Source organism: Macrobrachium rosenbergii, chromosome 52 (assembly GCF_040412425.1).
Source record: "Macrobrachium rosenbergii isolate ZJJX-2024 chromosome 52, ASM4041242v1, whole genome shotgun sequence".
Lineage (NCBI taxonomy): Eukaryota > Metazoa > Arthropoda > Malacostraca > Decapoda > Palaemonidae > Macrobrachium > Macrobrachium rosenbergii.
In genome coordinates this window covers 5,582,428-5,599,069 of record NC_089792.1, presented here as the reverse complement: position 1 = coordinate 5,599,069, position 16,642 = coordinate 5,582,428, and the positions used below count along the sequence as shown (strand labels likewise).

Sequence of the window (16,642 nt, the reverse complement as noted above, 5' to 3'; positions counted from 1 at the left end):
CAATCAGTTCAGTTTCACAGAGATATTTTTACCACTTTGCTCCGGAGTGAGGAAGCGCCCTCGACGCGGTCATATTCTTCGCTTATCGAAATTCGTTTCACAGGCTCTGAGTCACGACGAGCGATAACGAACGGTTCTCGAGTTTACAGTGTAGTTTCAAACAAGGCCACTCCGGTTTGTGTGCGTAGCAGTGTCTGGGTTCCGATTTGGTTCAGTGTCAGTGGTGAATCAGGTCAAAGGAGAATAGTTACAAAAGTATGGTTATTCATCGTTCTGAATGGTGAAGATAGTGCTGAGATATTGTGAGACACAATGAAAGTCAATCTTGGAATGTTAAATTACATAGCATTCTGGGATACACGACACAACGGTGAACTTGAGGGGAATTTCTTGCAACAGGAAACCTTGTGTCTACAGTGTTTTATTCGTATTATTGATTGACTGGTTTAGATTAAGCAGTGAGGTGTGTAAGTGAATACGGGGACTGACTGAGACCACCAAACTCGTCAACCAATGGTGACACTCATTTCTGAACAAGAAGTAAGCTTTGATGCCATATTCCATTCAAATTGTCACCTTGAGTGAATAGAGAAGCGATGAAATTATATTTTTCCTATATATTTCAGTTGGCTTTAAAAAAAAAAGTTAGCTTGTAAAAATCACTCATTACTTTATTCCCTGGTTGTGATGTGTTACGTAACTGGTTTAGAGCGGAAAATTCATTCTCGTACGCCTATGAACCTTGGAGATAGCATATGTCCTTGCGAGAAAGTTATTATATTCGTAATAACTTTTCTTTAGAGTATGACGTTGAAACTACCACAAGGCAGCCTCTAATCACGGGTTTGATTGCAAACTTTCAAAACAGCGATGTGGCAATCATTGCAAATCTCGCAAGAACACCAAGGATGCTTTTTTGGAGTCAATATGAATTTTCTTACAACTTGGTTTATAAAAATGTTTAAATATACCATCTTTGCTAACAAAATGATTCCATCATGTTTAGCATTGATTTCGTTATGCATTATTTATTTACTGGGTACACGATGATGTCTTTAAGGGATTTTTATTTCACGTAGGTAAATTTTTTATTGCAAAAACTATATAAAATGAAATTAGGATTCTGATTTGCAACATAGGACACCCAACACAGAACCATCCTTTTCAATTCATTCAGTGCAAAATACTGTTCAATAATGCTCTAAGTTTTGACCATTATTCCTAATTATATTACTAATATTTTCTTATTAACTAGTTCCGTTAACAAACTGCAGTTTGCGTGAAAACAGTGCCATTATCGTTGATTGCATGATATCAACTGCTTGACCAGCGCATACTCTATGATTCATCAATATTGTGGAATTTCTAATGCACCTTACGTATAATATCACTGATATTTTTGGTAACGGAAATTCCTAAACAATTACAGAGGCACAAACTTGTGGTTTTCTTTAATTGTACTATTTTTTTTTTTTTTTTGTAAAGTAAATACTCAGTTCATTATGTAATGCCACTGATAACAAGATGGACATTGCAACTAGCAAAGCGTTCTTTCCATATCCAAACTTCGACCCCGATGGAGGGTAGTGCCGTCAATGCACCTCATGCGGTGCACTGTAGGCATTACTTAAGGTTCTTTGCAGCGTCCCTTCGGCCCCTAGCTACAACCACTTTCGATCCTTTTGCTGTACCTCCTTTCATATTCTCTCTTTTCCCTCTTGCTTTTCACCCTCTCCTAACAATTGATTCATAGTGCAACTGCTTTGATGTTTTCCTCCTGTTACACCTTTCAAACCTTTTACTGTCAATGTCTGTTTCAGCGCCGAATGACCTTATGGGTCCCAGTGCTTGGCCTTTTTCCCTAAATTCTATATTCAGTTCAATCCATACCCAAACTTCAAAAATATGATCGGGAAAACCTGCGCTCTGTTCAGGGTAGGAAGTACTCTGCCAAACCGTAGATGAGATTAACTGCTCTGCCAAACCTGTAGGGAGTACTCTGCTGACAGTATTATGTTTATAATGCAAAGGGTGGGTCCTCTGTAGAGGGTCACTTCAACTTGAATCTTTGGGATATTTTTATCTTGAACCTTCCATTCTTACGTTGTGTACTCTCTAAAACGGCTGTCCAATTTAACCAGTTTTTAGTTTTCTGTAAAAGAAAACTACTGTGCCGGCTTTGTCTGTCCGTCGGTATTTTTTTACTGTTCGCCCTCAAATCTTAAAAACTACTGAGGCTAGAGGGCTGCAAATTGGTATGTTAATCATCCCACCCTCCAATCATCAAATATACCAAATTGCAGCCCTCTAGACGCAGTAGGTTTTATTTTATTTAAGGTTGAAGTTAGCTATAATCGGGCTTCTGGCAACGATATAGGATAGCCCACCATCGGGCCGTGGTTAAAGTTTCATGGACAAACGGCTCACAGCATCATACCGAGATCACCGAAAGATAGATCTGTTTTCGGTGGCCTTGATTATACGCTGTAGCTGCTGTACAGAAAACTTAATTGCGCCGATGAAACTTCGGCGCATTTTTTACTTGTTTTTTTTTTTTTTTTTAATCGAATCTGAGTTAGATAAAATACTGTTTCCCTTTTACTGTCCGCTGTAATCAAAATCAAAATTAATGATAAAAGTTACTTCCGCAGCAGGAAAAAAAAAACCTATGACTGAGAAATGACAACAAACCAATCAGGATGCGTTGATAGTGATTTTCGTAAACGTTTCCGTGACAGGTTTAAGACCAATAAAATGATGATAAGTATCTTTATCTTTACAACATACCTAAGCCACGTATCATGTGATTTCAGAGATAAAGTCGAGTTAGCCAACTAACTCCAGATCTTTCACTAGTGCTTGTTGGATATATTGTATGATATTATTGATTTACATTTCTGTTTATTTAAATTTTTTGTATAGAACAAAAAGTATAAAAAGTTACTCAAACTGTTGATAGATTGGTTTACTGACTTACATCTGTTAATGAAATCATATACATATATATACTCGTATATACATATATATATGTATGTATATACATAATACACATATAAATATATATATATATATAATAGATATATTATATATATATATATACATATATATATTATAAAGTTATATATACATATATATATATGTATAATATATATATGTATATATGTATATATATATGTATATACATAATATATATATATATATATATATATATATATATATATATATATATATATATATATATATATATATATATATGACACTTTTCGGAGCAAATCCTATAGATGAAAATTTGAACTGCCATGAAATAAATATTTTTCCCTCTTTTTGTCTATTATAAAGTTTTTGGAAAGCAGTACAGCATTATTTTTTTCGAAACAACGATGTTGATTTTCATTTAAGTTCATTTACAGTTAACAGCATATTGCATCATTTCAAAGATTTAAATGTCAACAGCATATTGCATCATTTGCAAAGATTTATTATGGAAAAGGAAGTAAATATTTGCATAGATGCTTTAGACATTCTGATGACAGAAATTACATTGATTTCCTGTTCAAAATATATAAAAGTTCTCCCATAATTATGTCAATGTCGTAGCATTTAAATACAAAAGGTAAAAAATGCGCCGAAGTTTCTTCGGCGCAATCGAGTTTTCTGTACAGTTTATAATCAAGGCCACCGAAAATAGATCTATCTTTCGGTGGTCTCGGTATAATGCTGTTTGATTCCGGCCCATAGACTTTAACAACGGGCGGGTGGTGGCCTATCCTACATCACTGCCAGAAACACGATTATGGCTAACTTTAACCTTAAATAAAATAAAAACCACAGGAGCTAGAGGGCTGCAATTCAGTATGTTTGATGACTGGAGGGTGGATGATCAAGACATCAATTTGCAGCCCTCTAGCCTCAGTGGTTTTTAAGATTTGAGGGGGGACAGAATGAAGTGCGGACGGACAGACAAAGCCGGTACAATAGTTTTCTTTTACAGAAAACTAAAAACGAGTGTCAAAATTTGAGCATTTTTGTTATCTTATAAATATTCCAGGTTAACTTAGAGAAGTAGGCCAGATGTACTTGAAACTTGAAAGCAGGTCATTTCGCTAAAATGTCTCAGAGAAAGATAATTAACATAAACAGGCCAGGAACATCAAGTACTTAATAACCCACTTTACTGAAGTAAAGTGTAAGATATTTCGAATAAACAGCATTATCATTTCAACACAGCCAAACCGGCCATTTATTTCAATGACATTCAAATCTTCTCTCTCTCTCTCTCTCTCTCTCTCTCTCTCTCTCTCTCTCTCCATTTATTTCTCTTAGACTCAAATCTCTCTCTCTCTCTCTATATATATATATATATATATATATATATATATATATATATATATATATATATATATATATATATATATATATATATATATATATATATATATATATATAATTTATTTCTCTTGGACTCAAATTCTCTCTCTCTCTCTCTCTCTCTCTCTCTCTCTCTCTCTCTCTCTCTCTCTGCAGGACAGCAATTCTCTGCTGCATTTAAACGGGGTTTCTCCTCCCCTCTGAGGCCACATAACGCATAGCAAACAGCAGACCCTCCCATAACACACAAACATTAGCATTCCTCGCCCTCGCAGGCTCAGTAAAAGTGTCTTCTTCTCCTTTTCCTTCAGATTTTAGTCCCCGATTTCTTAACCCAAACCCCAACCCCTCCCCCCAAAAAAAAACACATAAAAATAAATCTCTTTCAAGATGTCTGTCCTTCGCTCCTTTCTGGATTCAAGCCTCTCTCTCTCTTTCACCATTTCAACTTTTTCCTCTCTTTTTTTCTTCTCTCTCTCTATATATATATATATATATATATATATATATATATATATATATATATAATTTATTTCTCTCTCTCTCTCTCTCTCTCTCTGAAGTCTTCGGGTTGATGAGGACATCTGGTTTTCTGTTCGTTCGGTTACACATGCAAGAGATTGGATGCAACAGCCAAATTTTTCACCTTCATGTTTTTCCATTTACTCTCTCTCTCTCTCTCTCTCTCTCTCTCTCTCTCTCTCTCTCTCTCTCTCTCTCTCTCTCTCTCTCTCTCTCTCTCTGAAGTCTTCGGGTTGATGAGGACATCTGGTTTTCTGTTCGTTCGGTTACACATGCAAGAGATTGGATGCAACAGACAAATTTTTCACCTTCATGTTTTTCCATTTACTCTCTCTCTCTCTCTCTCTCTCTCTCTCTCTCTCTCTCTCTCTCTCTCTCTCTCTCTCTCTCTCTCTCTCTCTGAAGTCTTCGGGTTGATGAGGACATCTGGTTTTTCTGTCCTGTTCGTCTCCATGTGCAGGAGACTGGATGGAACATATAGATTTTAGAATAGTTTACAGTCGTTCTCTATGTTTGTTTCTTAGACATTTTAAAAGTGAAAGAAATTGGAATTATTAAATAATTACAAGATTTATGGCACAATATTTTTTAAATTGCCAATTAAGAACTGATCTTCTTCATACAACAGTCAAATGTGATAATATTAAAACTGTCTAACCTGAACGTCAGATGTTATCCAATCAATACTCTTGTCAGCTTTAGCCCATGGAATCAGTCATATTCAATACTTGCTATGGTTTCTTGCGTCATAATTTTGGTCACATACCATATTTTTCCTACATCTTTCAAAACTAAACAATGCATCAAATAGCATAACGTCTAAACTTCATCTTAATCACGTAGGTATGGGAGAAATTTTATGAAAGTAATTTTAAAGATTTATTCAAAACTCAGCCGCATTACCTTCCGCTTCATTATCAAGATTTGTTGATTTCAAAATATTAATTCAAGCCTATATTAGCAACTGTCATGTTCAGGCATATTTCTTGTGTATTCTTTTATGGAATAATTGTGAATGGAATGAAACTATGGAATGAAAATATGAATGCCACTCATGCAATCAAAGCTGCTTCTTGTTTAAAGCAATGACTTTGAAAGATACTTTATTAAATCAATAAACATGATTGGTCAAATGTGTAAAGGAAATAAAAATGATTGAAATGATTGACACATATGAGTGATTTTAAGTAATATGTAAAACTTAATAAGTGTTCTTTTGTGTTACATTCTTGTTTATTTGTAGATGTTGATGTAGTTTGTTGAAAAATGAATTGTATTATTATAAGCTAACTAAACAATCTCTTTGCCTTGAATAGGTTTTATAGCTTGTGCAGATCTACACCACGTCCCCAGGATGACAATAGAAGACCTTGTATCAGTGTGTTAGTGTACTCGCAGAAACAACATCTACCAGATGGGCGACGCAAACAAAAAATACATGTCTTTCTGGAAAAGACACATGCACAGGAGCGTGTCCAGTCCTTCCTTAGCACGGAAATCAGGGAAACTCTCCAAAGACGAAATATCTCTGCCTTATCCAGGGGACCCAAGTTGCTTTAGGCCCCTCAACAGCTTTTACGGCAGTTCAGAATCAAATTCGAACCACTGCAAATCTGCAGAAATACTTTCAGATTCTCAAGGCAACGCAAAGGATTCTGTATTGGGAAAGAATCATTTAGGCGGGTCGCAGGGGAAAGTCTCGAAGGATGCTGGTGGGAAGGGCCGTTCTAAGTCTATCAACACGCTCTTGAAATCTCAAGAGATATATACGTCTGAGCAGCACCATGCCTTACTGGCAAGAGGTCGCCAAGGCCTGCAGTCAGAACCCGAGACCCCAAATCAAAGGCGAGAAAATGTTCCAAACAGTTGGAATGATGTTCCTTCTATCCCGGCAAGGGAAGCTGAGTCGACAGAATGCATCGACAGCTCTAATAAACGCGTAATGGATTCAAGACCATGTAATGGTTCCATTAGGCCACCTAAAGAGAATGATTCTGATGCAACTATGGAACCAACGCGAAAATTGCCATTGGGTTTAAGGACCAGAGAGGAAACCAAAAAAAACAAACTGGTGGCCTTAGGAAGGCGATCCCAAAGGCAGAAGAACATAAATCTAGATGCAATAAACAACATGAAAGATAACGGTCAGAAGACCCAGCAAGAGAAAAGGGACAAGAATAGCAAACACTCAATCTTTGGCATTAGTTTTAGGAGCAAGAAGAAGAAGGAGGAGGAGAACATCACCAAAGGCCTGACCAAAAATGATTTCAAGATTTACGAAGTGCCTGAAAAAGAGTTCCCAGAAAACAAAGGTTCCCAAATTGCTTCCCCTGGTGAAAACATTCTACCGGGAGGCAAACATGACGAATTATACGGTTACGGTTCACCGATATATGAAATCATGACGCCGACGGAGATCTACGAGAGAAGAGCATCAATTAAAAACGTGGTTGGTGTGTCGACCCCCAAAATTTCCAGCAGTCAACGAAAGACCTCCTAACAACGAAGACAGACATTTCGACTTCGATCCCGGTAAAATCAATCTGAACATCAGTCCGGAAACACGGAATGGTAAGCAGTCACTTAGAAACGGTGGCACTAATTCGAGTATCGTTGACACTCCTGATGTAAACAAAAACCATGAGAGAAGTCCTGCTGTCCGTGACGATGTGGAGGATAACAAAAGTAACATCAATATGACGTTCAAGTCAGAAAGTCCTGAGAGTGTCAAAGAGGCCGTCGACATTGTGCCCGAGATGTCGTCAACTCATAGTCAACTTACTTGTGACTCCCCCGGACTTTCCTCTCCGCCAGAGATCAAGAAACCACCTGCCCCTACAAGAAAGCATCAAAACATAACTAGAACGAGAAGTGAACCCACAAGAGCAAGGGGAGACTTGTGCGTTCACAGAACCTTGACGCGTACACAGAGCGAGGCTATGTCCCCAATACTGAATGATCATCTGAAAAAGCACAACATCAGAGTGGCAGCTCAACTGGGTATCGACATACCTTCGCTCAGGACATCGGACATTCCTGCAATTGGAAGAGCAAGGAATAGTAGCAAGGAAAGCGACGCAGAGTTTTCACTTCCAGAGAACGCGACGATGAGGAGACCGGCCAGCATGACTTTACCGGAAAATGGTAACACTTCAGATCAAACATCCCGGTATTTAAGCCCTCGCCCAAATAACTTTGATCCAAGCCCCATCACCATCACAGAAACCCTTACCTCAGATTCGGCGTCTCCTGCGAGTAAAACGGCACCACTAGGTCCAGTGCCAGGTGGTCAGACTCATTACATATCAACTAAAAAAAAGGTTGTTGTGAAGAAAATAGAAGGCATGGGGGATACAAGACATGCAAATAAACCTGCATCGCAGACCTGGGCACAAATGGTGGACTCCACAGACGGACCAGCACCAAGGCATAAAGGAACTGCACAAGAAAAAGGGGCACATTCGAAAACTGATATACCAGCTGCCCCTCCTCCTCCCCTCCCCCTGTCATTGTCGGTGCTATCAGAAAGAAACAGCGAGAGTTTAACAGGGGAAGTGACCTTGAAGGCATCAACAAGGTATACAGGTATTTGTATTCCACAAAGAAAATCCCCAAAATTCCGAAGAGGAAAGCAACGCCCTTCTTCAGTATGACCCTCCTCCTCTTCCAAAAGAAGTAGCACTTCCTATTCCAAATGAAACAACGCCTCCTCGTTCAAAAGAAACATCACTGCCTCATTCACAAAAAACAACGGTTCCTCATTCAAACGAAACAACGCTTCCTCTTCTAAATGAAACAACAGTTCCTCGTTCAAATGAAACACTTCCCCTTCCAAAGGAAACACCAGTCCCTCTTTCAAAAGCAACAACACTTCCCCTTCCAAAGGAAACAGCGCTTCACTCGTATCACGACGACGTATTTGAGGCCCCAACTCATCGTCCGGAACCCGTCATTCCTCAAAGGGCGTTCTACTCTGTCGGCGAAGATCTGTACGATATACCCGGCTATCGTAGCAGCCGTCGTCATCCTGCGTACACCCAAAGGACACTTCATCCCTCCCGTGCAAACGTTTACAACGTTTACGATACCCCTGGTAGATTCGTACCTCCACAACCAAATATGCCGCAGACTGGCGTCCGCTCAAGCGAGCGCGACGTGGCCAAAGCAGCTGTGATCAACTGGGTGACTGGCCGCCTTGCTAAACTGCCTGCCAATGCTCAGGCTATGTACGTTGATCACCAGTGGTCCTGCAAGGTTCAGCCTCAGCTGATGTATCGTCAGGCTCCGATATACGAGGAGAACGGCGAAGACCTCTACCAGGCATATCAGCCAAGGGAGTTGAGAACAATTAAGGTATTAGTAAGATTTTTTTTTTTTTGTGTCAATAATTGAGTCATTATTTCACTATGAGAACAGTTAAGGTGTTAGTAAGATTATTCCTCATTCAGAGGGTCAATAATTGAGTCATTATTTCACTATGAGATTTGCATACACTATGAGAACACAAGGTATTAGAAAGATTTTCCTTTTTTCGTGGGGCAATAATTGACTGTCATTTTTTCACTACAATAATCACATTCACTACGAGTATTTTTCCAGTTAAACATGTATTCACTGTGGTAAAAAGCCACGTATTATCTTTTTGAATGAAATTCACAAAATTTGAGAAATGTTAACTCCTAGGTAAAATGAAAATGTTCTACAATATCTTTCTGAACTATAATTAACTAGATTTCAGTACTGATTTGCAAACTGATGACAACAAATATGAGCTTACACCCGCTGAGTAAAAACCAAAGTTTTTAAAGTGTAGAACTTTTATTTTACATTTATTATGGCATAATAATAACCCCAATTTACCTGATTTCCAAATCATATGAAAATACATATTCTGCTCTGCATAAAATCTATACTTCCTATTCTGGTCAAAGAGTACAATTCGTACGGGAAAAACAAAACCATCGGGGAAATATTTCCGACAACGCCTGCTCAGGTATTCCATCACCAGAAATATAATACTTCGTGAAATGAGGCCAATCCGCGGTCATTATTTGATATGGTTTCAAAGCCCTTTTCTCGGAAACAAAACTTTTTAATAAGTATGAATTGTGATACTGGTATCATCGTACCCTTTAATCATGATGCTGGTATCATGATGGCGGTAAACGAAGGCCATGAAATGACTAGGTATCATTACTGATGTGATACTATCATTACAAACTGTGAAAATAGTTCAGATATTTGAGATATCTAGTGCCAAGCAATAAGGCAATATGCGTCACTAAAATAGCATGCGCCCTATATTTGCTCTTTTTCTCTCTTACTTTATATAAACACATACACACAAACACACATATCTCTCTCTCTCTCTCTCTCTCTCTCTCTCTCTCTCTGTATACTGTGTATATATATATATATATATATATATATATATATATATATATATATATATATATATATATATATATATACTGTATGTATATATATATATATATATATATATATATATATATATATATATATATATATATATATATATGAAGACAAAAAGGCCCGTAAAACACTATTTGAACGTTGCAACCAAGCGTTCCAGAAAATACGACCACCAGACGCGTCGCCAGACGGGAGTTAATGGGGCCAAAAACCGCCAGAGAATTGTTTAATTTCCCTCCTTGGGAAAAGGTCACCTGCATACCATCGGAGGCTTACTGCCACACCTACCATGTACTTTATATATATACTCTTGTAACATATCATCTTCCACATTTTACCAGTGAACAGGGGCACAGAAGGAAGTGCTCAAATATATGGTTGCAACGTTCAAATAGTGTTTTATGGGGCTTTCATCTTCATATTATACTGTGGTATTACAGTAAAGACAATATATATATATATATATATATATATATATATATATATATATATATATATATATATATATATATATACTTGCTTCTACAAAGTGTTAATCAGAGTCTTATCTGTTACTTTTGCCTCTGTTTATCAATTTCCTACACACTCATTTAAGCCACAGATTGCTAAATACATACTACCCCCTAAAGTATTTCAAATTTGCTCAGCTGTTACTTTCTAAAAACATATTTGAAAGAAGACGCCTTGAATCCAACCAATATCTTTTGAACCATGACATTTTCTTCGGTGGGGAAAAATTGACTAAGAGATTTCTTTACTGTAATAATTTAGTCATCTTAATCTTCAAGACGGGGAAGAATTTTTTTTTTTTACTGATCTCGTCAGGTGTCAGGCTCATGCATCCCAGTTCGACTCATTCTTTCCGTAACCTGGTTTCTAGTTTCAAAATCTAATTTCTTATCTGTTGTTGATGTTGACTGACTGTACAAATTTCCTCCCGTCACCATATGTAGTAATGTTTCTCAGTAGTTTTTTCTCTCACCTAATTTATCGGTAAAAAGTTTTCAGTGTAACCCTTCCCCATCCATTGCTTTGGCCAATGAATGTGTAAATTTTATATTAACAATGTATTTATTCTTTTTTTCATGTTCCTGTTCCATGCGACGTTTGGGTTATGTCATTGACAACCGACGCAATTCGGTGACCGTACATCAAAAACCAAAATGATACTGTGGGTATGATGTATTTCCTTGGTATCTGCTCATGAACTTTTATGTACATTTCCCATCCATTTACACCAACGAACTCTAAATGACCATTCAATAATAATATATAAATTATCAATTATCTGAAATACAAATACTATACTCTAATAATTTCTGGAATCAATTTATAATTTCAAAAATTAACATTTGGTATCTACTCATGAACTTTTATACATATTTCCCATCAATGTACACCAACGAACTCTACATGACCATTCAATAATAATATATCAATTATAATTCTATTTAATACAAATACTATACTCTAACATTTCTTGGAATCAATTTATCATTTTAATATTTTTTGGAATCAATTTGTCATTTCAAAAATCAACGTCCTCCTCATTATTTCCTATGTGCGGGAATAAAATTTAATATTGCTTCCATTAATTTCCATTTCTTTGGAGACTCTAGGAGAAGCATTACAACGACCCGTATCAATATATGGGCGCTTATCATCGGTCGGCTTCCCTAGAGAGAATAGAACATCCGCCTCCACTAGTCGACTCTTTAGTCTATGGGAACGCCCATTCCCAGATTCCTCATTATACCGTTCCTAGAAGAATTCCTTATCAACAGCGAAGCTTCCACCACCCCCCGCCGGTAAGTTGTTTTGATTATAAATTGTCTGTTTGGATTTCAAAATGAAATTATATATATATATATATATATATATATATATATATATATATATATATATATATATATATATATATATATATATATATGAAACGATATATATATATATATATATTTCATATTGCCTTTATATATAGTCATCACGTTATATTTTCGTTATTCAGCTATAATGTCTAATATCTATCTATATCTATCTATCTATCTATCTATCTATCTATCTATCTATATATATATATATATATATATATATATATATATATATATATATATAAATATATATATTTATATATTTATATATATATATACATGTAATAGTATATACATATATATATATACAGTATATATATACATATATATATGTACATCTATATTTATATGTCTGTATATATGTATGCATATATACATACCACTGTCTGTCTACCTGCCTAGTTCTAACCTGAAAATTAATGAATGTCCATATTTTATTATTCGTTAATTACTGCTACTGAAATTCAACTATGTTATTTTTGCCAAATAAAACTGTATTTTGAAATAGTGAATTAAGAAATAAAATCAATAAAGCATCAGGCTACATGAAGGACTGCTTAGTGATTGTAATAATTATTTTACAAAACTCCTCTTCTATTTTTGACTAATCTTCGTTCATTTACTGAACCTATGTTCTTGATATATTATTATCTTTCTTTTACTTGACAAATACCTACTTCATCCGTGACACCTGGAATCCTGAAACTTCAAACCAATCTAGGGATCATTTTTTAGATTTTAATTCCTAAAATCAATTTATGGTAAGATCATTTTTTTTTAATCCACGTAATAAAATTAGCAATTTTTTCATCCCGTCTCTAAATTTGTAATGCTTTTTAAATAATTTTTTCCATTTTTAGTCTTCAAAATTTTCTAAATCTTTAATTCCCAATTTTTTTATCTTTAATTCTCGTGAAAAATTAATGATTTTTCACCCCGTCTCTAAATTTGTATCGCATATTAAACTTCATTTGTTTTATTTGTCATTCACGTGATAAAATTGATAATACTTCACCCCGTCTCCAAATTTGTATTGCATTTTTACCTTCAAAATAAACAAGATTATCATCTGTATGCAAATTTAAATTCCGTTTTGAACAGATACCATTATTTCAACAAGCTAAGTTTGTTGCCCTTGTGACTGATAAAATCAATTTTCATACCTGACTTAAATTACATAATCAACAAAATCATCAACCATCTAAAATATTACAGATCAGTACGTGGCATTCCATCGCTCGCCGTCGCTCGACCGACAAGGGCGCCGGCCTTACGCCCAGTCATCTGTCAACCTACACCCTCGACCTACTGACGTGCACTACGCACGATTTCTCAGCCCGCAGAAGTATAGTGGTCAGCCTCCTAATGTGAGTGGTATCTTAGTGCCTTTTCTCGGCTCATTCCTTTCGTTAGTAAGCGAGGATGATATCATCAGTCATGCCATTAAGTCATATATATATATATATATATATATATATATATATATATATATATATATATATATATATATATATATATATATATATATATAATATGTATATATATATAAATGTGTATATATATATATATACATATATATATATATAGTATATAATATAATATATATATATATATATATATATATATATATACACATTTTATATATACACATATTTATATTTATATGTATTTATACATATATATATTTACTGTATATATGTATAAATACATATAAATATAAATATATGTACAATATATATAAAATATGTACAATATATATAAATGTATATATCTAAATATGTATTTATCTATCAATATACATACATACATACATGTATATATCCTCACCTATGTGTTCTATTATTAGTTGTGCCTGCGTGTGTATGGCTGTGCATATCCTGAGAGAGAGAGAGAGAGAGAGAGAGAGAGAGAGAGAGAGAGAGAGAGAGAGAGAGAGAGAGAGAGGGTGGAGAAAAAAAGATTATAAGCTTATTTTTAAAGGTGTTTCGTTTCCACATTACCAAGGACAGGGAGCCCTAAAAATGCCCCATTTTTGAAGCTTTGAAAACCGCCTGAGTATTTGTGTATAATTTCGTTTTCCTTCAGTGCCTCACAGCACGCTAGAAAATAACGTCCTTGGGAGAAAGAAGCAAGAGCAGATGCACTTATTTCCCTGTAAACTTTTGAGAGGGATTCTCTTAAGCAAAAATGCTGAAAGCTACGCAAAGACGCCATCACTGAATTTAAAGTTAGGAGGCATTATGTTGCCTTTACGAATATTTAATAGTGATCTATTATCTGTTAGCATCAGCTCTTACAGGTATAAGATTATCCATTTAATGTAATGAAAACTTCATTATTATTATTATTATTATTATTATTATTATTATTATTATTATTATTATTATTATTATTATTATTATTATTATTATAGGATGAACCCTATTCATATGGAACAAGCCCACAAGGGCAATCGACTTGAAATTCAAGGTTCCAAAGAATAGGCGCTAACTGGGAAGAATTTACGTAAAAGGAGATCAAAGGAAATACAGAAATGAGAGATCTCACTTATTAAAAAAATTAGTCAACAAATTAATAAACATACAAAAATGTAATAAATTCGTTCAAGCAATCTAAAGAGATCTCAGTTTCTTGTAATGTCTTGTCAACGTAAAGGGCAAAACAAAAGATGCTGATTTTGCATAAATTAATTGGCCAACTCAGGCAATCATTCTTCATGCTTCCGTGGCATTCAGTAAGCCAATCAAGAGGGCAATAAGTGGCTCACTGAATGGTAGTTTTAGATGCATTATACATCTAAACTACCATTTTCGTAATTATGGTCACCTATCTAGAAGTTATTCTGTTTGGGACGACTGGTTTTCTTATTGTTTGCGAAGATGCAAAGCGTTACTGCCTTTAATGCTATTCTCCTTGCCTTTTAATACATTTTTATCTACATTTTTATAAAGCAAGATTTTTATTATTTCTCTTTATCTTCTCATCTTCCTAACGAACACCATAATATTCTTTGGAAGCTTGAATTTCATGTCAATGGTCCCCTTGCGCTTGCTTCATATGAATAAGGTTCATCTTCTGAATGATAATAATAATAATAATAATAATAATAATAATAATAATAATAATAATAATAATAATAATAATAATAATATTAATATTATTAATTATTATAGATGTGCCCCAAACATTATTATTATTATTATTTGATAATTAACCTTATTCAGTATTTACAAGGACACTTCTTTCCCAGAATATATGTTAAGTTAGATGTATTTAAAAGGACAGCCTATCAAAGTTGATAATTAAGTTCCATGAGTATTTACAAGGACACTTCTTTCCCAGAATATGTTATATGTTATTTTTGTTAGCTTATGTTAGTCATACTTTCAATTCTTGATTTAACTTGTACTGATGTTACTTAGAGACGGTATGACACAGTCCTTTTCAACATTTCTTCCCCTTAACCAACGCTGCCAACATTTGGTGGCACGATGACGAAAAATACGCCGTTTCAGTTTTGACAACTATATTTCCTGCCTTGTAAAAATATATATATATAAAAAAAATATATATATATATATATATATATATAGATATATCAATCCTTGTGGTTCTCTAAGTTTTACTGTGAAGATGATATATATATATATATATATATATATATATATATATATATATATATATATCAATCCTTGTGGTTTTCTAAGTTTTATACTGTAAAGATGATATATACCTGGATATATATATATATACATATATATATATATATATATATATATATATATATATATATATATATATATATATACAGAGGATTATTTACAGGTGACACCATCTTTTTGTTTGCCAATGTGGATTGACAAAAAAATTCTCTCTTTATTTTTATGCATGAATTATAAGCTATTGTTCTTCTTTATCCATGGACGTTCCTTCAATCTACGATGCCATTTTCAAAAAATCCACCTGCCGCTTCTTCTGCGACTCATTGGATCCTGCTGCCAACAAAATACTACTGAACCGAACTCGTTTCGTGGTAGGTTTTTCTTTCGTTACTATAATAGATTCCATTATTTCTTTAATACGCTTTTCTAAATGAAGTATTATGATGACTTTCAACACAGCTACAACCTGCAGTTGAATCAATGAAGCAACAACTTCTAGATTTTGTGAATCTAATTCTGCTCAAGTGCAACTTGACAAAATCTGTGATTTTTACATACATCACCCCTTCACCATCCAAGGGCCTCCTTCATACCCTAATTATCCGTCTGTTTTTAAGTATAATCATTTTTTTAACTATATCCATTCCTCTTTCTTCGTAATCTGGTGTGAAGTAATTTTTAACAAATCTAATCACCCTTCAGGGCAGCCTTCGGGATTTTATCGTACGGCGTCGCTTGATCGCCTGGGGCGCCGAAATTTGGCCCACGGAGCTGGCCCGGGTGATC

At 34.9% G+C, this 16,642-nt stretch overlaps 2 protein-coding genes across 8 annotated transcripts in view; both read left to right on the top strand.

Annotated features, from left to right (window-relative positions):
• Positions 1 to 114: 114 nt before the first annotated feature.
• Positions 115 to 12,138, top strand: LOC136833661 (uncharacterized). 7 transcript variants are annotated; one of them, XM_067095824.1, is made up of 3 exons: positions 115 to 180; positions 6,207 to 9,243; positions 11,943 to 12,138. In XM_067095824.1, exon 2 carries the CDS (start codon positions 6,305 to 6,307, stop codon positions 7,388 to 7,390), a length of 1,086 nt encoding a protein of 361 aa, XP_066951925.1. In that variant the 5' UTR covers positions 115 to 180; positions 6,207 to 6,304; the 3' UTR covers positions 7,391 to 9,243; positions 11,943 to 12,138. The 7 variants fall into 5 exon arrangements, with proteins under 7 accessions (XP_066951925.1, XP_066951929.1, XP_066951923.1 ...); XM_067095822.1 differs by having other exon boundaries at positions 155 to 255; XM_067095823.1 differs by having other exon boundaries at positions 166 to 260.
• The window catches only part of LOC136833843 (uncharacterized), a 10,322-nt gene continuing 2,689 nt past the window's right edge, over positions 9,010 to 16,642 (top strand). Inside the window, exons 1-4 of the mRNA XM_067096144.1 lie at positions 9,010 to 9,249; positions 12,089 to 12,131; positions 13,410 to 13,561; positions 16,564 to 16,642. The exon at positions 16,564 to 16,642 is cut by the window's right edge and continues 65 nt beyond it. Coding sequence (XP_066952245.1) covers positions 9,010 to 9,249; positions 12,089 to 12,131; positions 13,410 to 13,561; positions 16,564 to 16,642 — 514 coding nt within the window. The remainder of the gene's footprint in view (positions 9,250 to 12,088; positions 12,132 to 13,409; positions 13,562 to 16,563) is intronic.

Excerpts from the sequence above, each read along its gene's own strand:
- LOC136833661 (XM_067095824.1), top strand. The coding sequence starts at position 6,305 with ATGGGCGACGCAAACAAAAAATACATGTCTTTCTGGAAAAGACACATG.